The 21,975-nt window shown below is 36.9% G+C and overlaps 2 protein-coding genes and 1 non-coding gene across 3 annotated transcripts in view; all 3 read right to left on the bottom strand.

Annotated features, from left to right (window-relative positions):
- CFAP44 (cilia and flagella associated protein 44) overlaps nucleotides 1–17,823 on the bottom strand; it is a 124,750-nt gene extending 106,927 nt beyond the window's left edge. Inside the window, exons 1-4 of the mRNA XM_049785552.1 lie at nucleotides 17,730–17,823; nucleotides 10,408–10,530; nucleotides 9,752–9,911; nucleotides 5,351–5,513 (exon numbers count right to left, since the gene is read on the bottom strand). Of these exons, the coding sequence (XP_049641509.1) occupies nucleotides 5,351–5,513; nucleotides 9,752–9,911; nucleotides 10,408–10,530; nucleotides 17,730–17,823 (540 nt within the window). The remainder of the gene's footprint in view (nucleotides 1–5,350; nucleotides 5,514–9,751; nucleotides 9,912–10,407; nucleotides 10,531–17,729) is intronic.
- USF3 (upstream transcription factor family member 3) overlaps nucleotides 1–21,975 on the bottom strand; it is an 869,396-nt gene that overhangs the window by 603,520 nt on the left and 243,901 nt on the right. The window lies entirely within an intron of this gene.
- On the bottom strand, nucleotides 10,610–10,716 carry LOC126026640 (U6 spliceosomal RNA). The gene has a single exon (XR_007501864.1). It is a non-coding gene; the product is annotated as a U6 spliceosomal RNA (small nuclear RNA).

Below are 21,975 nucleotides of genomic sequence, written 5' to 3'. Positions count from 1 at the left end.
TCATAAGTGTTTGATCCACTTCTTTGAAGAATGTCATAGGTAACTTTAGAGGGATCGCATTAAACCTGTACAATGCTTTGGGGAGTATTTCCATTTTAATGATGTTAATCCTGCCAATCCATGAGCACGGTATGTGTTTCCATTTCCGTCTGTCCTTTCCTGTTTCTTGGAGCAGGGCTTTATAGTTTTCTCTGTATATGTACTTCACATCTTTGGTCAAGTTGACTCCAAGACATATTGGCACTAATGTGAATGGGATTGTCTTCTTAATGCCCATCTCTTCCCTATCATTATTGGTGTATAAAAAGGCCATTAATTTCTGTGTGTCTATTTTGTAGCCTGCCACCTTGCTATATGAGTCTATTGTTTCTAGAAGCTTTTTGGTAGAGTTTTTAGGGTTTTCTAAGTAGAGTATCATGTCATCTGCAAACAGTGAGAGCTTGACTTCTTCCTTTCCTATCTGGATTCCCCTGATATCTTTTTCTTGCCTGATCGCTCTAGCAAGCACTTCCAGTATGATGTTGAAGAGGAGTGATGAGAGCAGACAGCCTTGTCTTTTACCAGAACTTAGAGGAAAGGCTTTTAGTTTTTCTCCATTGAGGATAATATTTGCCATTGGCTTCTGGTAGATGGCTTCAACTAGATTGAGAAAGGTTTCTTCCATTCCCATCTTGCTGAGAGTTTTGATCAAGAATGGGTGTTGGACCTTATCAAATGCTTTCTCTGCATCTATTGATATGATCATGTGATTTTTATTTTTCTGGTTGCTGATGTTGTGTATGATGTTGATCCGTAAATCATTAAGGATCTTAAACTATCCTTGCATTCCTGGGATGAAACCTACTTGGTCGTAGTGTATGATCTTCTTAATGATGTATTGGGTCCTATTTGCCAGGATTTTGTTGAAGATATTTGCATCTGCATTCATCAGGGATCTTGGTCTGTAATTTTCTTTTTTGGCAGCATCTCTGTCTGGTTTTGGTATCAAGGTGATATTGGCTTCATAGCATCTGTTTGGGAGTGTTCCCATTTTTTAAATTTCATGGAAAAGCCTGTCTAGGATTGGTAGTAGCTCCTCTTGAAAGGTTTGAAGGAATTCATTAGTAAATCCATCTGGGCCTGGGCTTTTCTTTTGGGGCAGATGTTTGATTACAGTTTCAATTTTCTCAGTACTGATGGGGGTGTTTATATATGCTATATCTTCCTTATTTAATTGTGGAAGGTTTTAAGTGTCCAAGAATTTATCCATTTCTCTAGGTTCTCATGTTTAGTAGCATAAAGTTTCTCAAAGTAGTCTCGGATTACCCTTTTGATCTCTGCAGTATCTGTCGTGATCTCCCTCTTCTCATTTCTAATTCAGGTTATCAGGTTTCTCTCTCTCTTTCTTTGTGATTTTTGCCAATGGTCTATCAATCTTGTTTAATTTTTCAAAGAACCAACTTCTGCTTTCGTTGATCTTTCCGATTGTTTTTTGGTTTTCCACTTCATTGAGTTCTGCTTTCAGCTTTGTTATTTCCTTCTGTCTCCCTATTTTTGGTTCCTTTTGTTGGTCATTTTCTAATTTTATGAGCTGTGTCATTAAGTTATTCAGGTATGCCCCTTCTTCCTTCCTGATGTGTGCTTGCAAAGCTATAAATTTTCCTGTCAGGACCGCTTTTGCTGTGTCCCATAGATTCTGGCAGTTTGTGTCTTCATTATCATTTGTTTCCAGGAAAGTTTTGATTTCCTCTTTGATTTTATCTCAGACCCACCGGTTGTTCAGTAGCAGGGTGTTTAATTTCCAATTTTTAAAGTTTTTCTTTTGTGTGGCTTTGTAGTTCACATCTAATTTCAAAGCCTTGTGGTCAGCAAAGGTATCCTGCAAGATTTCTATCGTCTTGATTTTATGAAGGTATGTTTTATGTGTCAGCATGTGGTGTATGCTGGAGAATGACCCATGTACATTGGAGAAGAATGTGTATCCAGGTTTTTTGGGGTGGAGTGTTCTATATGTATCTACTAGTCCTCTTTCTTCCATTACTCTTTTCAGGGTTACTATGTTTTTGCTGGGTTTCAGTCTGGTTGACCTATCAAGTGTTGACATTGCCGTGTTGAGGTCTCCCACAATTATTGTTTTATTATTGATATCTTCTTTCAGATTTGTCAGTAATTGTGTTAGATAATTTGCAGGTCTCTCATTGGGTGCATATATGTTTAATAGTCTGATTTCTTCCTGTTGCACATATCCCTTGATTAGTACATAGTGTCCATCTTTGTCCCTTACAACTTTTCTGAGTATAAAGTTGGTGTCATCAGATATTAATATGGCCACCCCAGCTTTTTTGAGGGTGTTGTTTGATTGGATGATTTTCCTCCAGCCTTTTATTTTGAGTCTATGTTTGTTCTGAGTATTCAGGTGTGTTTCTTGTAGGCAGCAGAAGGTTGGATTCATCTTTTTGACCCATTTTGCCACTCTGTGTCTTTTAATTGATGAATTTAGTCCATTGACATTGAGGGAGATGATTGCCATAGGATTTAATGTATTCTTTGTAGATAAGTTTGCTGTGTTTGTTGGTCTCTCTTGTTTTAAAGTAGACCTTTCAGTTTTTCCTTTAAGGCTGGCTTTTCATCATTTTCTGAGCTGTTGTTTATCTATGAAGCTATGTATCCTTCCTTCAAACCTGAAGATGAGTCAGGCAGGGTGCAGTATTCTTGGTGAGGCATACATTTTATTCAGTCTTGTCACAATATCCCACCACTGTCTTTTGGCCTGGAGAGTTTCTTGTGACTTGTCTGCTGTACGTCTTAGAGATGCTCCTTTAAATGTAATTTCCCTTTTTGATCTTGCTGCTTTCAGTATTCTATCTCTATCTGTGGGATTTGTCAGCATAACAAAGATGTGTCATGGGGTGTTTTTCTTTGGGTCTCTTTTAGCTGGTACTCTTCGGGCATGCAGGATTTGATTGCTTAAAACTATGGGAGTATCTCTTTGATGATGACTTTGACAGTTGATTCTTCCTGGAGATCTACCTGGGCCTCTGGGACTCCAATGATTCTTACGTTGTTTCTGTTGAGTTTATCAAAGACTTCTATTTTCATCTGTTCAATTCCTTGAGTACTTTTTCCATTTCCTGATCATTTGTCTTAAGGTTCTTTTCCAATTTCTTCTGCTGTGTTGAGGTTTTCTGCATCTCATCTTCCAGCACACCAATTCTGTCCTCAGCTTTTGTTACCCTGCTGGAGAGGCCATCCACTGAGTTTTTCAGTTGAGCTACCGTGTTTTTCAGATCTGTTATTTCAGTATGGAGTTTTCTGATTTCTATCTTTGTGTTCTGTTCAGATCTATCTATGCTTTCTTTGAGTTCTACAAAAATCTTCCATATTTCTATTCTAAACTCCTTATCCGAGAGGTTAATCAGATGGTTGGAATTCTTTAGGTCATCCGAGCTATCGTCTTCATTCTCTACGCATAATGTTTGCCTGTGAGGTTTCCCCATTGTCACACTTGTAGTGTGACTTTTTCTGCATATTGTGGTGGGGTTCATTGGTTAGAAAGATTCTTCTGAAGTCTCTGGGAGAGCTATTTTTCTGGGCCCTTTTTGGCCCACTCCCAAGAGGTTTAGGAGACAGGACAGTGGAAAAACATGCACAGACAACACTCACTGTTTCTTACAGTCGGGAACTACTGGGCAGGTGTGGATTTTCCAAGCCTGATGTCACAAACAGGAAACCTGCTTTTCTGCAGAATACTGCGGGTAACCGGTTTTCATGATTGAACACAGTTCCTTGGCATTTGGGCCCTTGGATGAACCTCTGGAAGAGCTATTTTTTCTGGGCCCTTTTAGGCCCAGTCCCAAGAGGTTCGGGAGACAGGACAGTGCAAAAATATGCACAGGCAATACTCACAGTTTCTCACAGTTGGAAACCACTGGGCAGGCATGGATTTTCCTATTCTATTTCTTAGTGATGAAGTCTTTGTACTTCTGGAGATACTTTATGCTTTTATTTGAGATTTTATTATTTTTTAATTTTTTTTCTGATTGAACTTCTCAATTCTTTGCCTGTTACATTTACTAACTACATGTGTGTCTTTTACATTTGCCCTCTGATAATTTTGTCATTTTCATGAAGAAATTTTACCTTTTTTTTTTTATCTGAATGCCTACTAAATGTTTCTGTTTGGTTAGCTTCTTTTATTTTTCTATAGATGGTAGTGTGGTTTTGGTGTTAAAATTCTCCAATGTTTCTATGGGCACTGTAGAGAAAGGAAAGCAATAAGATCAAAAGCTGTATTAAACAGTATTGCCAGAGCAGGTGGTATAGTAACAATGCAGAGTGAAGGCTCAATATTCCCCCTCCATTTCTATAGGGACTAGCAAGCTACATTCATGCGAAAAGTCTATATTACAACTTTTTCTTTATAAAATCTTCATTTGGCTCATTAAAATTTTTGTTGGAAGGGGAAAGGATGGGCCTCAGCTGGTTTATACACTGCTAGATTAAAAATGCCAGGACTCAGGGGGGCTGGAGAGCTAGATAGGACAGTGAATAGTGTCATTTCCTTGCACATGACCAACCCAGGCTCAAACCCTGGCATCCAATATGGTCCCCTCCATACAGCTAGGAGTACTTCCTGAATGCAGTGTCAAGAGTAACTCCTGAACATTGCTTGATGTAGCAGAAAAATAAATAAATAAATTCCAGGACTCAGTTTGCTTTGTCCCAATGATCAGTACAGTACACTTTCCACCTCTGTCAAAATGATCACTGATACTTTTGTTGTTATATATACTGTTGCTGTCATTCTACAGGAGGATTAAATCTGCCAACAATATGGCAGCTGGTGTGTGACATAACACAGATCCTTTTACTGATTAGGATTATATGTATCACAATTGCAAACACTAAACTTCAGGTTTTATATAATATATATGCATATATCTCAGGCTCAAGAACATGAAATGTAATCCTTATCTTTTAATGCTCAATTACATGCTCACATCTTAACTAATATTTATCTATTGTATTGTTAGTTCTATCTATGTTTTGACAATGTTCAAACAATATTCAGTGTGGAAATAAACTGTACACTGTACACTGCTGCATAGCTGTGAGAATGCCACTTACCCCTCTCAATTTTAAATCTATAAAACAAGATCATATTAATATAGTATTAAAATACTAAACCAAAATGATATAAATAACAATAGTTCTAGTTTTTTAACTGAAAATAACCTTCACATTAATATGGCTGTGCCTATATGGCCATTTGCCAATACTGCATGTAGTTTTACTGGCACTTTATACTGGCTGATCAACAAAACAAACAAACAAAAAATGAATGATATTTTTTAAGTTAGTAATGGCATACCCCAATAACACCAATTCCTCTACCACTGCTACTATGAAGATAGATCTGTTCCTTGGTTACCAAATCCATAAAGACCAGTTGGTTCCCAGCAACATACAATATAGTTCTATTGCCTAGAAGTTGTAGGTTGGCCCGCTTTCGGCAGTCATAACCAAAGGAATGTCTGGGAGAAAGTTGATAAGGAAAAGAAGTGAAACAAGGTAACCAACTTACAAATGGAAAAAATATATTCTTATTTTAAAAATCTGTAATGTCACAAAAAATCATGGTTGAAGTAGTAGATTTTTACCCGTAAGTTTATATTTTATGTTTTATTACCCTAATAAGTTAGATGAAAATTCTTATATTTGGATAGAATATCAATGATCTTCTTTCCTGATGAAATCTTGAAAGTACATTACTGTTGTTACTAATAAAAATATACTTGTCTTCCTTTCGGGTATACTACAAAGAACAAAGTTATAACCTAAATAATTTCATTTTCCTCTTTCCTCCAGAAACAAAATTACATTGTAAATTGAAAGTTGCTATCTGTCTTCATACTGTTTGTGAACTAAATATAGCAAAGACAGTGTATATGCATATTCTTTGATATTGAAAGACGGAATGATTAAAATTCTGACAAGATTTTGAAATTATGACACTCTAGTGATAATGCGATAACTTTAAAAGTAAAATTTAATTTAATTTATAGGTATAAAAATTAAATTTATGGGGCCGGCGAGGTGGCGCTAGAGGTAAGGTGTCTGCCTTACAAGCACTAGCCAAGGAAGGACCGCGGTTCGATCCCCCGACGTCCCATATGGTCCCCCAAGCCAGGGGCAATTTCTGAGCGCAGAGCCAGGAGTAACCCCTGAGCAACAAACGGGTGTGGCCCGAAAAACCAAAATAAAAATTAAATTTATATATTACATTGTGTAAGTTTTCATAGAAACAGGCTAGCATTTCCTCCCTGAACTCATTAATATGTATATTAATGATATATTAATATGTTTAAGTATATAGAAAGCCAGTAGTGTTTTTATTCTATGGAGTAAACTACACTAATTCAGTAATAAAGTGTAGAAAAATCTGAGTTAAAACATTAGAAAGTGCCTTTTGCTACTACTTTTAACTTCAAATTTATGATATAAATCTAGTAAATGAGATAAAACTATAAAAATTTTCCAATAATGCACTATTAAGCACAAAAGTTGAACAGTAACTGAAAAAATCTTTATATTTTTTTTTTTAGTTTTTATAATCTGAAGAAAGTCTGAGTTTAGACATTCCCTATATGGTTTAAAATATCTTCAAAAAAAAAAAAGAAATATGTAGCACCTTTGACAAGATGATTATGTGGTAAAAGGAAGAGAGAAGAATGTCTGCCATGTGTAGTGCCAAGAATCAAAAACTCTGTAGGCATGTCTAGATAAGTACCCTATCTGCTGTTTCTTGCTCATCTTTATTTATTAAAATGCCAAAACAATTTATTTAAAATAGAATGCCTTTGTACACATCAGTGGTAGAGAGGGCAGAGTATTTAAAGACATATAAACCATTAGAACCAAAATTACTGTAGCATAAGACCCAAACTACAGCAGTAAAACTTAAAAATGTGTCTGTTAAGGAAGTCGACTGGTAGAGGCAGGAGAATGTGAGGGCATTAGTGAAGAAATACAGACACTGGTGTGTAGGACTAGAGTTGGAAAATTACATGCCTGAAATTTTATTGTTGATAATTTTGTAAAACATGGTGTTCAAATAACAACAAAAACTTGATGTGCTTTATGCTTATTAAACTCCTCTTATTTAGTCTCTCTCCAGATTTGCCTCTTCTCAACTTCCTATCAAGAGCTCCAGGGACTTCACTATTCATGCCCATTTAAGACCTCTATTTCCAAGCTGTATTTATGGTATTATATTAAGTTCTATCTATTGTCTTTTATAAGTTATGGTATGATGTGAGTGATAGTATATAACATATTTATTGATTTAGAAGATACCAATAGTAAAATTAAATTAAATTTTATATAAATAACAGGTAGATAAAAGAGTATCTAATGAATGAATACAACTTATTTCTCCTTGGAGCTTCTCACAAAAAAATTGAGACTTTTTGCTCCATCCTAGAAAGTATAAGTGAGCCTTATGAGATATATTTCATGATGCATATTTTGATTCAGTGTTTAGAAGAGCTATCTAATTAAGTAACCTATCTAAATATGAGAAAAGCTACTTTCTCTAAAAATTCAGGGGGAAAGAATCTATAACTTATAGTTAGCCAGCACAAAGAATTCCTACATCAGAGAAAAGTTAAAGTCCCTCAAGCCTCCATCTTCTACAATTTAGAATTTCAGCATGTCTCCCTGATACAGAGCATTATACACTGGACCTCAAGTCCTAGTGTTGGGGCTGAAAGAAGATGACAATAAAAATCATCTGCATAGAGGACAGAGTGATAATATGTCATTTAGGATATTTGCCTTGCATGTGTTAACCCCAGAACTCCACATGGTCCTCTGAGCCCTCCAAGAGTAATTCCTGAGTGCAAAGCCATGAGTAATCTCTGGGTACTTCCAGATGTGGCCCATCAAAATAAGTAAATAAAAAAAAATCACCTACATAATTATTTTAGCATATACCCAAGCCACAATGAAAAAACATAAATAAGAGAATGCATATTTTAGGATAAATTTGTTTTAAGCTAGTAAAAAAGCTAACAGTTCATAACTTCTGTCAATAACCTGTCCAAACACCAGCTTAACCCCACCCTGGGAAAAAGAGGGGAGAAAGGGAGAGTGGGGGAAAATAGGAGGAAGATGATAAAGAAGGTAAAAAAAAAAAAAAGAAGAAAGTCCTCAAGAGAAAATGCTCTGGGTTTTCAGGTTTATACACCTGGAATTTAAACAGAGTTATAAACTCTTATTAGTATCATTTATTTCTATGTAAGAAGCAAAATTGAGTTAGAAAATACTCTGCCCTGTTTATGCACCTTGTACCAATGGTGGTTTAGAGCATGTGGCCACAATTGCCAAGCTGAAGACAGACTGATTAAATTGCTAGCCAAGGACAGTAATAAAATTTTCTCCTATCTACTTTACAAATTTGATCTCATAAAGAGATGATCACTAAATTTCCTCACATTTATTCAGAGTCTTAATATGAAGAGCAAATAAAACTCTTTTGTATTCTTCTTCAATAGAGCTGTCTTCTTTGATAACTCAATTGATAAATAACTAGAAATTAATAATACCTGGTAATGGCCACATCAACATTTCAGTAAAGTAAATGATTCATTTTTAGTTTATAGGCATTATAAAAAGGGAGTACAAGTTGGTGGAGTAAGTAGTATTAAGAAACATATTCCTGTCTCATGAAAGTATAGCCAGATCTATCTATCTACCTTTCTTTCTTTCTTTCTTTCTTTCTTTCTTTCTTTCTTTCTTTCTTTCTTTCTTTCTTTCTTTCTTTCTTTCTTTCTTTCTTTCTTTCTTTCTTTCTTTCTTTCTTTCTTTCTTTCTTTCTTTCTTTCTTTCTTTCTTTCTTTCTTTCTTTCTCTTTCTTTCTTTCTTTCTTTCTTTCTTTTCTTTCTTTCTTTCTTTCTTTCTCTCTCTTTCTTTCTCTCTTTCTCTCTCTCTTTCTTTCTTTCTTTCTCTCTTTCTTTCTTTCTTTCTCTCTCTCTTTCTTTCTTTCTTTCTTTCTTTCTTTCTTTCTTTCTTTCTTTCTTTCTTTCTTTCTCTCTCTCTCTTTCTTTCTTTCTTTTTCTTCGTTTTTTTTTTTTTTTGGTTTTTCGGGCCACACCCGTTTGATGCTCAGGGGTTACTCCTGGCTAAGCACTCAGAGATTGCCCCTGGCTTGGTGGGATCATATGGGACGCCGGGGGATCGAACCGCGGTCCTTCCTTGGCTAGCGCTTGCAAGGCAGACACCTTACCTCTGGTACCACCTTGCCAGCCCCCTTTCTTTTTTTTTATTATTTGGCATCATACGAAAGTTTTCCTTTTTCATTTCTTTTGTTGTTGTTGTTGCCATAACCAGTGATGCTCAGGAATTATTACTGGCTCAGCACTATAGAATTGCTCCTGGAGAGCTCAGAGTACCATATGAGATGCTGGGGATCAAACCCAGTTTGGCTGCATGCAAGGCAAGTGCTCTGCCTGCTGTATTATCTTTTTGGATCCAAACAAAAACTTTTCTCAACTTTTCTAAAATCTAAATTTCTTCAAGTTACTTTAAACAGAGGCTGGAAAATACTTTTTGTAAAAGGTTGGGTACACATATTTTAGGCTCTGTTCCAATCACACTGCCCTTGGAAAAATACACCAGAGGTGATACTTGGTCCGTGAGCTATACAGTTTGCTTACCCCCTGATTTAAGAAGCTAAAACCCCTAAATTTTAGCTTTGTACTGGAATGGATACACAAGCGTAAGAATATCCAATGGTACAAGTGAGGCTGAAGTAACAAAAGGCCTTGAAACTAGATCCAGGTAATTGTAGTAGAAATTAATTGATAGTTTCTTCTTAACTTCCTCCTGTTTCTCTTCTGCTGCTGGGGCAGAGCTTTCCATAGGTCGAGAATCTAAAACATTAAAATATTCAGTCTAAGAAGAACATTCAACGAACCCTAAAATAAAATTTCACAAAGAAGTGCACCTGCCTACAACTCAGCAGGAAATATATAACAGTCCCCACCAGTGGATGTTATGCATGGGAACAGCCAGCATGACTTGGTCATCTGTAAGGGGCTGATTTTTTGTCATGCTTTCAAAAAAGTGCCTTTCAATAGATTCCCAAGGAAAATTATCTTAAGTGATTTGGACTGTAGCATGCTTTAGGCCATCCCACCCACAGAAAGAGTGAGTATGAGTGTTTTGTATATGCCTCAAACAGAATGCACAAGTCCAGAGACATTAAACTATCACATCATAATATATTTGATGCTTTTTTTTTATTACCCACCACAAATACACACATCTTGCAAATTTTTCTTTCTAAAGAATTACAGATGCTCAATTTTGTCTAGGTAGTTTGTCTTTAAAACATTTGAAACAGAAAACAATTATACTTACCTTCACTGCTTTCTTCAAAATCATCTTGAAATGAACTTGAACTTCCTTCCAAATCTGAGTCAGTGTCATCAAAATATGATGGTTCCCCTTGAGTTTCATCCGCATTGTCTTCCATATATCGTGAACCATCTTTCATACAAGCAAGTGAAATTAAATTGCTTTAATAATTTATAAATTTAGACTTAACTATTTTTATTTCTTTTTTTTTTTAAATATGGAACGCTTCACGAATTTGTGTGTCATCCTTGCGCAGAGGCCATGCTAATCTTCTCTGTATCGTTCCAATTTTAGTATATGTGCTGCCGAAGCGAGCACAACTATTTTTATTTCTAAAGTAACTGGTACTTTTATTTTGTTCTTATTTTCTAGTGAATGAGATATTTTATTATGTTTTGTTCTTTGTTTTGGGGCTCTCCAGTGTTCAGGGATTATTTTATGGCTTTGCACTCAGGAATTATTCCTGGTGGTCTCTGGGGACTATATAAGATGCTGGGAATTGAACCTGGGTAAGCCATATGCAAGGCAAATGCAAGCCAAATGCCCTACATGCTGTACTATCACTCCAGCCACAGTGAATGAGGTGTTTGGGGGGTTTGATTTGGTTTGGTTTGGGGTTTGGAGGCCTCACCCAGCAGAGCTCAGTAGTTACTACTGCTTTACTTAGAAATCACATCAGAAAAAGTTAAAATTGGACACCTTAAATGTTTTGAGGACCAACAAAAAATAAAGCCAAAGACTAGTAAAATAAAAGAAAAAATAAAAACCAAAGCAGAAATGAAAGATACAGAGATCAAGAAGGCAATACAAAGAATCAATGAAATCAAAAGCTGTTTCTTCAAAACAACAAACAAAATAGACAAATTGTAGGAGGAGAATGATAAAGTGTTCAAATAAATCATATCAGAATCAAAAGAGGAGAAATTACAACAGAACACTCAGAAATCCAAGACATAATTAGAGCTTACTGTGACCAACTCTATTCTGCTAGGCTAGAGAACCTAGAAGAAATGGACAGATCCCTAGAAATATGCAATATCTCCAAACTGAATAATGAGGAAGTAGAAAGCCTGAACAGGACAATCACAGGCAAGTAAATTGAAACAGCAATTAAGAATCTCCCCAAGAATAAATATTATGGCTTACAGTATGGTCACAGGTGGATTTTATTAAATTTTCAGTAAAGATTTACTACCTTTACTAGTTAAGTTCTTCCAAACATCAAAGACACAGGAATCCTTCTTAATACCTTATATAAAGCCAAAATATCACTAATAACAAAGACAGAGAGGCATTTACAGAAAATAAAATTTCAGACCAATATTTCTAATGAACATGGATGTCAAAATACTTAATCAAATACTAGCTAACCAAAACTATCAACATATCAAAAAATCATACACCTGAGCAAGTAGGATTCATACCTGGGATGAAAGGTTGTTTCATTATACCTTAATCAACATGATATACCATACATCAGTAAAAAGAAAGTTAAGAATTATATGACCATATCAATCAAAGCAGATAAATCTTTTGACAAGATGCAACACCCATGACCCAAAAACCAAAAACCAAACAACAACAACAACAACAACAAAGGCCACAGTAAAATAAAGGTGGTAGTAACAGCTATCTATAAAAAGCCCAGAGCCAATATTCTTATTTTGGTTTTGATTGTGATTTTTGGGGTTTTGTTTTGTTTTGGATTTTAAGACACACTTAGCAGTGTTCAGAGGATGTTTCTAGTTCTGCACTCAGAAATTACTCCTATGGTCTTAGGGGACCATTGGAGATGATAGAGATCAAACTGGGATCAGTTGCATGCAAAGTACCTCCCATTCCCCCTGTACTGGAGCTTTCCAATATTATTGCTCACGGTAAAAAACTGAAAGTGAAACTGAAAGAAGGAAAAAAATAGAATGGAGGGGAGGGGGAAAGAAATGAATGAGAAAATGTGGTGGGCAGGGATTAAGGGAATTCTGGTACATCAGTAGTTTTAAAGAAGTATAAAGCTTGGGTCTGGAGCGATGGCACAAGTGATAGGGCATTTGCCATGCACATGCTAACCTAGGACAGACCATGGTTCGATCCCCTGGCATCCCATAGTCCCCCAAGCCAAGAGCAATTTCTGAGCACATTGCCAGAAGTAACCCCTGAGCGTCACTGTGTGTGGCCCAAAAAGCCAAAAAACAAAACAAAACAAAACAAAAGTGCCCGCCAATATGTCAGGCTTAAGGCAGAGGGTTAGTATGAGAAGAAACTTGAGAATATTGGTGGAGAAAAGTTGATACTAGTGGTGGGAATGGGGTTGGAACATCAAATGTTTAAAATTTAACTATTACAAAAAAAAAGGGGGGGGAGCTGAGCGGTAGCACAAGCAGTAGGGCATCTGCCTTGCTCGCACTAACCTAGGACAGACCACAGTTCGATCCCTTCCCTCCGGCATCCCATATGGCCCTCCAAGTCAGGAGCAAAAGATTTCTGAGCACATAGCCAGGAGTAACCCCTGAGCATCACCAGGTGTGGCCCAAAACAAACAAAAAAAAATAAAAAATTAAAAATTAAACTATTAATAACTTTGTAAATTACCATGCGTTCATAAAATCAAAACTAAAAATACTTTTCTTAGATAACAAAAATTTTTCTAAAAATTTAGCTTTTCTAATTTTTATTATTTTTGTTTAAAACATCTTTTCTAAATGAGCCTGTCAAAGAGGCAGAGTGAGTAGTGGTGGTGGGAGAAACCTTAAGAACGGATGCTGACAATATTGGTGGTATTTGTGCTGGAAAATATTATGCCAAAAACTCAACTATTAACTAAAAAACTCAACATTTTAATCATGCTGTCTTAATAAAAAATTAAAATAAAAAATTAACTTTCCTGTGCATGATTTATTTCTGAATATCTCAGGAATAAGTTAAAATAAATGAATAAAGTTATAATGGGGAGTAAAATGGCTTTAAGTATTCTCATATTCAAGGAAAAGACTAAATACAAGTTTAACTAAAATATATCAATATGCCATAATTCAGGGATGTCAAAGAGCTGATTAAAAAAAGAGAAATGAAAAATGTCATAAATAGAATAATTCCCTTAGTAGACCTATGTGATACGAATCTAAAAGATTAAAAACAAGGACAAACACAATCTGAATGAAGCAAAAAAGCTGAGGAAGCCAACCAACTGGACATTGGACATAGGACAAGGTTCCTAAGATTTAAGCATTTGAAAGGGAAGAAAGATATATTTGAATTGAATTGAATGGGAAAGATACATTTATGTATCATTTATGTATCTAGATACATAAATAACAATACTTAAAATCTTAAATGACAATACTTAAATTCTCTCCTCCCCACCCAAAGGAAGTATCCTATCTAGTATCCCATAATACCATTTAACCAGTCTCTTTGCTTTTTCTTGTGACTGTGTCAGACAGTATTCTTCCATCTCAGGATTGGTGTATTAGAGTCTGTAAGCATGATGCTTAAATAAAGAAATTATTATAATAAAAATTATAAAAACAAAAGAGAAGCAAACAAAAGTTTTTAGTATATACATATATGTGCACATTATAGTCATATAAGGTAACTCCAGTGTGAGAGAGGAAATACAGGAGACGCAAAATTTAGTATAAATCCCTTGTAAGAGTTAAAGCAAAAGGATATAAATATCTAATATATGAGATAAAGAGACTGTGAATTTATAAGACATATCTCAGATCAAAAGAATTTAATATAAATATTGGAAATAAATTGAATTTCTAGGACTTTTACTGTGAATTAAGAGTCCAAATTAGGGGCCGAGAGATAGCATGGAGGTAAGGCATTTGCCTTGCATGCAGAAGGATGGTGGTTCGAATTTTGGTATTCCATATGGTCCCCTGTGCCTGCCAGGGGCCATTTCTGAGCATAGAGCTAGGAGTAACCACTGGGCCCTGCCAGGTGTGACCCCCCCAAAAAAAAGTTCAAATTAAATATATCAGACTGTATTTATAATTAAAACCTTACAAAAGTCAATATTTCAGGGCCAGTGTGGTGGCGCTAAAGGTAAGGTGTCTGTCTTGCCAGTGCTAGCCTAGGATAGACCACGGTTCGATCCCCCAGCGTCCCATATGGTCCCCCAAGCCAGGAGCAACTCTGAGCACATAGCCAGGAGTAACCCCTGAGCATCACCGAGTGTGGCCCAAAAATCAAAAAAAAAATCAATATTTCACAAAGACATCTTTACACCATGCTGCCAAGTTAGAAAAAGTCAGCAAGCTCCTTATAATCCTCCTATATGTTGGAGAGATAATACAGTATATTAGACACTTGCCTGGCATGTAATTGTCCTGAGTTTGAATCCCAGTACCAAAAGTTGTCTCCCAAACTACCCAATATATATAAAGCATTCACAAAATCCAACAACAAAACAAAGCAATAACCACATCAAAAAATGGGGGGAAATATAGACACTTCTCCAAAGACAACAAATGCAAGTCAATAGGCATAGAAAAAAGTGTTCATCAGTACTTATTTTCAAAAAAATGCAAATCAAAACAATGACATAACACTTAACACTAGTGAGAATGGTATATGTTAAGAAGACTCAAAGCAGCCAGTGTTGATAGGGATCTGATGAAAAGGTAACTTTCATTCACTATAAAATGTCATCTGGTTCAGCCTCTATGGAAAGTAGAAGTCTCATATAAAAGTAAGAATAGAACTCCTATTCAATTCAAAAATTCTACTTCTTGTCATTTACAACCCAAACAGAAAAAGTCATCTAAAAAGATAAATGTTCACTAGAGCATGCCCAATGACAGATGAATGGATAAAGATGATGTGTTAGGGACTGAAAAGAGTAAAGCACTTGCCTTGCACACAGGTAACCCGGGCTCAATCTCTGTAACCTATACGTGGTACCCTGAACTTCACCCTGAGTCATTCCTGAGTTTAAAGCCCCGAGTAAGCCCTGAGCACAACCAGGTGTGACCCCTACCATTCCCCTTCCAAGAAAAAATAATGTGCTATATGCACATACATACAGAATGAAATACTATGAAACTCCAAGAAAAGATGAAATCATCAGTTAACTACAACATGAATACAATAAGGCATAATATTAATCAAATTGTCAAAGGTAAAAGAACAAGTACCAGATGACCTCACTCATCTGTGGAATAGAAAAAGCCAAAATAAGGTAATAATACAACATCCAATAGCTATTCCTTAACCTTGGATTACAAAGCTAATTGCAAAGCACATAGGGAAAGCATTGGTGGGGAGTAGGAAATAATAATAGGGACTATGTGTATGAAATGTTATGTGTGTGTGTGTGTGTGTGTGGTTCCTGGGCATTTGGTGATGGTGGGGTGCAGTAACTCTGTTTATCAATATCATAAATTTTAATACTGTTTAACCAGTTACCTAAATACATTAACATTAAAATTAAGTAGACCTCACAAGAGAGCAAAATCAATCGTGCCAATAGGTCATTATCAGCAGAAAGGTGATAGTAGCACCTTTTTGGGGGGCACACCCAGTAGCACTCAGGGGTTACTCCTGCCTCTGTGCTCAGAAATTGCTCCTGGAAAGCAAGAAAAGCCTCTTCAACAAGTGGGGTATGCACAACTGGTTAGCCACTTGCAAAAAAAACTAACTCAGATCCCCATCTAAAACCATGCACAAAGATCAAATCCAAATGAATTAAAGACCTTGATATCAGGTCTGAAACCATAAGGCATATAGAACACATAGGTACACTATATGACATTGAAACTAAAGGCATCTTCAAGGAGGAAACAGCACTCTCATAACAAGTGGAAACAGAGATAAGCAAATGGTACTATATTAAGTAGAGAAGCTTCTGCACCTCAAAGGAAATAGTGTCAAAGATACAAAAGCCACTCACAGAATGGGAGAAACTATTCATCTAATACCCATCAAACAAGGGACTGATGTCCAAAATATACAAGGTACTCACAGAACTTAATAAGAAAAAAACATATAAACCCATCAAAATATGGGGAGAAGAAATGAACAAATATTTCCTCAAAGAAGAAATACAAATGGCCAGACACATGAAACAATGCTCCACATCACTAATCATCAGGGAGATGCAAATCAAAACTACAATGAGGTACCATCTCACACCACAGAGACTGGCACACATCACAAAGAACAAGAACAATCAGTGCTGGCGGGGATGTGGAGAGAAAGGAACTCTTATTCACTGTTGGTGGGAATGCCATCTAGTCCAACCTTTGTAGAAAACAATATGGAGATTCCTCAAAAAAACTGGGAATTGAACTCCCATATGATCCAGCCATTTCACTCCTAGGGATATACCCTAGGAACACAAAAATACAATTCAAAATTCCCTTCCTCACACCTATATTCATTGCAGCACTATTTTTAATAGCCAGACTCTGGAAACAACCAAGATGCCCTTCAACAGATGAATGGCTAAAGAAACTGTGGTGTGTGTATGTGTGTGTGTATATATATATATATATATATATATATACACATACATACACAATGAAATATTATGCATCCGCCAGGAGAGATGAAGGCATGAAATTTTCCTATATGTGGATGTACATGGAATTTATTATGGTAAATGAAATAAGTCAGAGGGAGAGAGATAGACACAGCATAGTCTCACTCATCTATGGGTTTTTAAAAAAAAAATGAAAAGCATTACTGCAATAAGACCCAGAGACAATACAGTTAAGGGCTGGAAGGGCTGGAAGGACCAGCTCACAATTTGAATCTCACCACAAAGAGTGGTGAACTCTGTTAGGGAAATAACTACACTAACAACCAGCATGACTATGTTAAAGAATGAGAGAAGTAGAATGCCTGTTGTGAATACAGGCAGGGGTGGGGAAGGAGGGGGCATTGGTGGTGGAAATGTGGCACTGGTAAAGGGGAATATTCTGTTTATAACTGAAACCTAACTACTAACATGATAGTAATCATGGTGCTTAAGTAAAAATTTATATTAAAAAAAAAAGAAATTGCTCCTGGCAGGTTCAGGGTTTTATATGGGATGCTAGGGATTGAACTACGATCCATCCAGGCTTGGCCACATGCAAGGCAAACGCCCTATCATTGAGCTATAGCTCCAGCTCCAACAGTAACATCTTTTTACTAAAAGTTAAAAATAAAATGATTGAAACACACTTACTTTATTTGTATTTTAGCAAATAAAGTAAACAACTGATTTTTGATGTGTAAACTTAGACATGCACCATTTAAATATAATTTTGTCTAATAAACTTAGGCTAATATTTTTAAGTTTTTATTCTTTTTTTCTTTTAGTAAGTGCATTCTTTACTTACATCTTGACACAGTGGATAACCGAGATGGAGGTTTACTACTCTTTGATTTATCTGACTTCCACCCATCTGAATCATGATCAGAAGGTTCCTTCATATTCTCTGTAAGTACAAAATTATTACAGAATAAGAATAAAGCTATAAAATAAAAATCCTTATGAATTTTCCTCCAACTAATACCATGGACACCAGAAACCATATATGTTGGCAATCTTGTGTTTGCAGTTTCCAAGGAAACCTCATCAGAAGAGTGAAGAGACATATGCAGATGTCCAAATATAGTCTCTCCTTGTCCAGGAAACTTTGAAATGCCCTCTGTTTTTTAGAAAGCCATATTAAACACAACCCATAGGTCCATTTCCCCCCCATACCCCTTATTTTTAGTTCCACTTTTTCCCCAGTTGCTAAAATCTGCTGGTGCTATTAATTAATTTAAAAATATTTATTGAGGTCAGGAACTATACCTCAAGTATTATGTCATGCACTACATTCAATGCCTAAAGTAGAGAGACAGTCTTCAGGTTCACAGACTTCAACACTCCATAGAAGTGTGTTCCAGAGCTGGTCATGAGACTTTTATAGAGATGGTTGCATAAAAGCAGACAACTTTGCTTTCACTTTGTGGTATAAAATATAACTGTGGAAAGAATAGCTTGCATTTTTTGAGTATATTCCAGTTGTAAAGAACTTTACAGGCAAGAAAGCAGACCAGTTACTCTTCAAATCCTTCTCTGTCACCTAGCACATACAATCTGTTTCCAAATTCTATAGCCAAGTATCCATTTAAATTTCTCTTTATTCCCAAAAATATCATTCTACTGACTCTCATGATGTTTTCTTTACCTTTACCATAGCCTCAGCTCTGGTTTCTCCCAATCTAAACCATTTCCCCACTATGTCTCTTGTATTTTTTGTTTGTTGTTTGTTTTTGCTTTGGGGCCATACCTGGTGATGCCCAGGGGTTTCTTCTGGCTATGAGCTCAGAAATTGCCCCTGGCTTGGGGGACCATATGGGACGCTGGGATTGAACCACAGTCCGTCCTGGGTCAGCCATGTGCAAGGCAAATGCTCTACTGCTATTCTATTGCTCCGGCCCCATAATGTTTCTTGTATTTTATAGCTTTTAATGGGCCACTTTTCTTGCTTAAATTAGTGGCACCTAATCTGGTATATAAAGCTCAACTTGGAAGGGTACACATTCCCTTAATTTTAAGATCTGTAGCTCATCTTGTAGTATTTTGCCCCTTCCTAGACCCTCTGTAACCCTGCTCTCGATTTTTTTTCATCAGTAGCTACTATGACTGGTCACAGACTACATATGTACTAAAAATATCAGAGGGATACCTAGTGTCCTACAGATACCCACCCAGGTAGCCTGTATTATCCTACTAAATTGTACCACGAACTGTGTATGAGGTAAGCATGACTCTACCTGGTTAAGATTGGGAAAATGGAAGGTCGAGAAATCCTTTGCTGAGTGCCCCACTAAAACCCAACTACAATCATGTTTGTAAACATGGTGCTTAAAGATATTATTTTAAAAAAAAATAGAGAGACAAAAGTACAAAGTACAAAGAAAAAAAAATGAAAAAAGTACAAAGAAAAAGACATAGGCTAGCAAAAAATAAGTGTTTCTAATGCATACAACCAACTCATAATTAATATTAAATGTGCAATAGATTTAATAATAAAATATAAGCCTGTTGTCAAAAAAAGAAAAAAAAAGTACAAAGAAAAAGACATAGGCTAGCAAAAAATAAGCGTTTCTAATGCACACAACCAACTCATAATTAATATTAAAATGTGCAATAGATTTAATAATAAAATATAAGCCTGTTGTCAAAAAAAATAAAATAAAAAAGACTGCAAAGTGCAGTTAGGTTTCCTTGGTGGAAACACAGGTATTACCCCTCCAAAACGCTCTCCTTGCGATTTAGTCGAATTTGGATCTATCTGCTTCACTCTACTCTACAAGGTCTAGCAGTAAATATACCAGCCAGGAGAAAGGACAAAGAAAAGTTCCAACCAAGACTGGGGAACGCTGTTTCAGTCTGAGAGTGAATTCATCAAGGAATTCGCTCTGACTCGCTAACAGGCTTGCACTAGACTTTATGCAAAGGGCACAGGAGAGAGGGTCCAGACTTACCCAAGGCATCGTCTAGCGCTGCGGCTGGTTACTCCCGGCTTTCGCCGAGGCAGGCTTGTGTAGCGGTTCCCAAGACAACGCAATGCAAAGCAACGCACCCAGTATCTTAAGAGTGAGGCTCCGGCGCTGTGAGGCGCAGGCGCAGATGAAAGGCAGCTTTGTGGGGTCCGCAACACCAGGGGAGTTCTGCACTGTGGCCCAGGCAACCTCTGCTTTCATCTAACTCACCGTAGGTCTTGGCTTTTTCTAAACTCCCGACTTGGGTTGAAAGCGAAACAGAGGGACCTGAGAACTGCGAGTGCAGCTGGTAAGGCACTTTTCTTGAACAGGGCCAACTGGGATTCTGCATCCCTATAATACCCAAATAGCTGCCAGGAGTGATTTCTGAGTGCAAAGCCAGGAGTAACCCCTGAGCATTGCCGGGTGTGGCCCTAAAACCTAGATATATTAGATTAGATGATGGTGATAAAGATAGATGATAGATGGTAAATAGATAGATGATAGACAATCTTTTTATAAAAGGAGAATTATAAATAGAGCGAAGTGGAAAGCTCTAGCATTCTACCAGTTTATTAACCCCTCAAGGTTTTATTGATGGTTAAAGATTATATACAAGATACCCATCCAGTAATATTAAATGAAATACAATGCCCACACCTCCTTCCCCAGGATCCCAAGGATTCCTCCTCAGGTTTATCATCAGCAAAGACATCTAGGAGTTAGTTTTGTTACTTATTTTTACACTATTTATTGGCCTATAAATAAAGCAAATTAGGTTTTATGCTATGTGCTCCTTGGTAGAATTCCAGGCGTTGAAGTATGGACCTAGCTTGACAGATGGCCCAAACATTTCAGAAAACCATCTGGCAGTTTCATTAAAAGTTAACCCCAGGGGCCGGGCGGTGGCGCAAGAGGTAAGGTGCCTGCCTTGCCTGCACTAGCCTTGGACGGACCACAGTTGGATCCCCCGGCGTCCCATATGGTCCCCCAAGCCAGGAGCAACTTCTGAGTGCATAGCCAGGAGTAACCCCTGAGCGTTACCGGGTGTGGCCCAAAAACCAAAAAAAAAAAAAAAAAAAAAAGTTAACCCCATACACCAAGCTATAAAAATAAAAAGTATTTGCCTAAGAGAAACAAAACCTATGTCCATACAAAGCCCTGTACATGAATGTTCATAGGATACTTGATCACATTAGCTAAAATCTGGAAATACCCAAATGGTCATTAACAGATGAACAGATAAACACCTTTACATAAAAGAAAAGAAACTGACATAAACACGAGTAGCTCTCCATTATAATGAAAGAACCCAGATATAAAATAGCACATAGTATATACTTGCACCTAAATAAATTGCAAACAATTTATTACTAAAGCCACCAAATAATTAGCAAATGATTTGAAGCAGCTTTCTTTTTTTTATTTTTTTTTTTTTTTTGGTTTTTGGGCCACACCCGTTTGACGCTCAGGGGTTACTCCTGGCTATGTGCTCAGAAATTGCCCCTGGCTTGGGGGGACCATATGGGACTCCGGGGGATCGAACCACGGTCCTTTCCTTGGCTAGCGCTTGCAAGGCAGACACCTTACCTCTAGCGCCACCTACCCGGCCCCTGAAGCAGCTTTCTATGGCATCATTAAATAGCCATGAAATAAAAATCAACAGTATATATACAAGAAGATTGATGTGAACTTGGGAGTTATTAAATACATCAAATATAGCAGAATTCACTTCCTACAGAGCAATGGTCCCCAAGCCCAATTATACCTCAGAATCAGAGCCAGCCTTTAAAGGGCTTACTAAAATTGTCACCAGTGTTTCTGATCCTTAAATTGGCAGTAGTGTTACAGCAGGTTGTGGACAAGTGCTTGTTTCCTCTAGACAGTGTGTAAGATGTGCAGCTCTGGGGTTACAGCTCTTTAACAGCTCAAGTTAGTTGGTTGGAATGATGGCAGAAACAGGAACATCTGTATTTTCCCCCACACACTTTGCCAATCTCTGACCTCTAGGCTCTATCAGACAGTTAATGTCTCCTCAACCCTTGTTTCTATTTATTGGCTACACACTTATCTAGCCATATATGCCCAATCAGATGACATATGAAC

The sequence above is a fragment of the Suncus etruscus genome, chromosome 13 (assembly GCF_024139225.1).
Source record: "Suncus etruscus isolate mSunEtr1 chromosome 13, mSunEtr1.pri.cur, whole genome shotgun sequence".
In the NCBI taxonomy this organism is placed as follows: Eukaryota; Metazoa; Chordata; class Mammalia; order Eulipotyphla; family Soricidae; genus Suncus; species Suncus etruscus.
The sequence above is the reverse complement of the archived record's forward strand: the minus strand, read 5'-3'. Positions and strand labels throughout refer to the sequence as shown.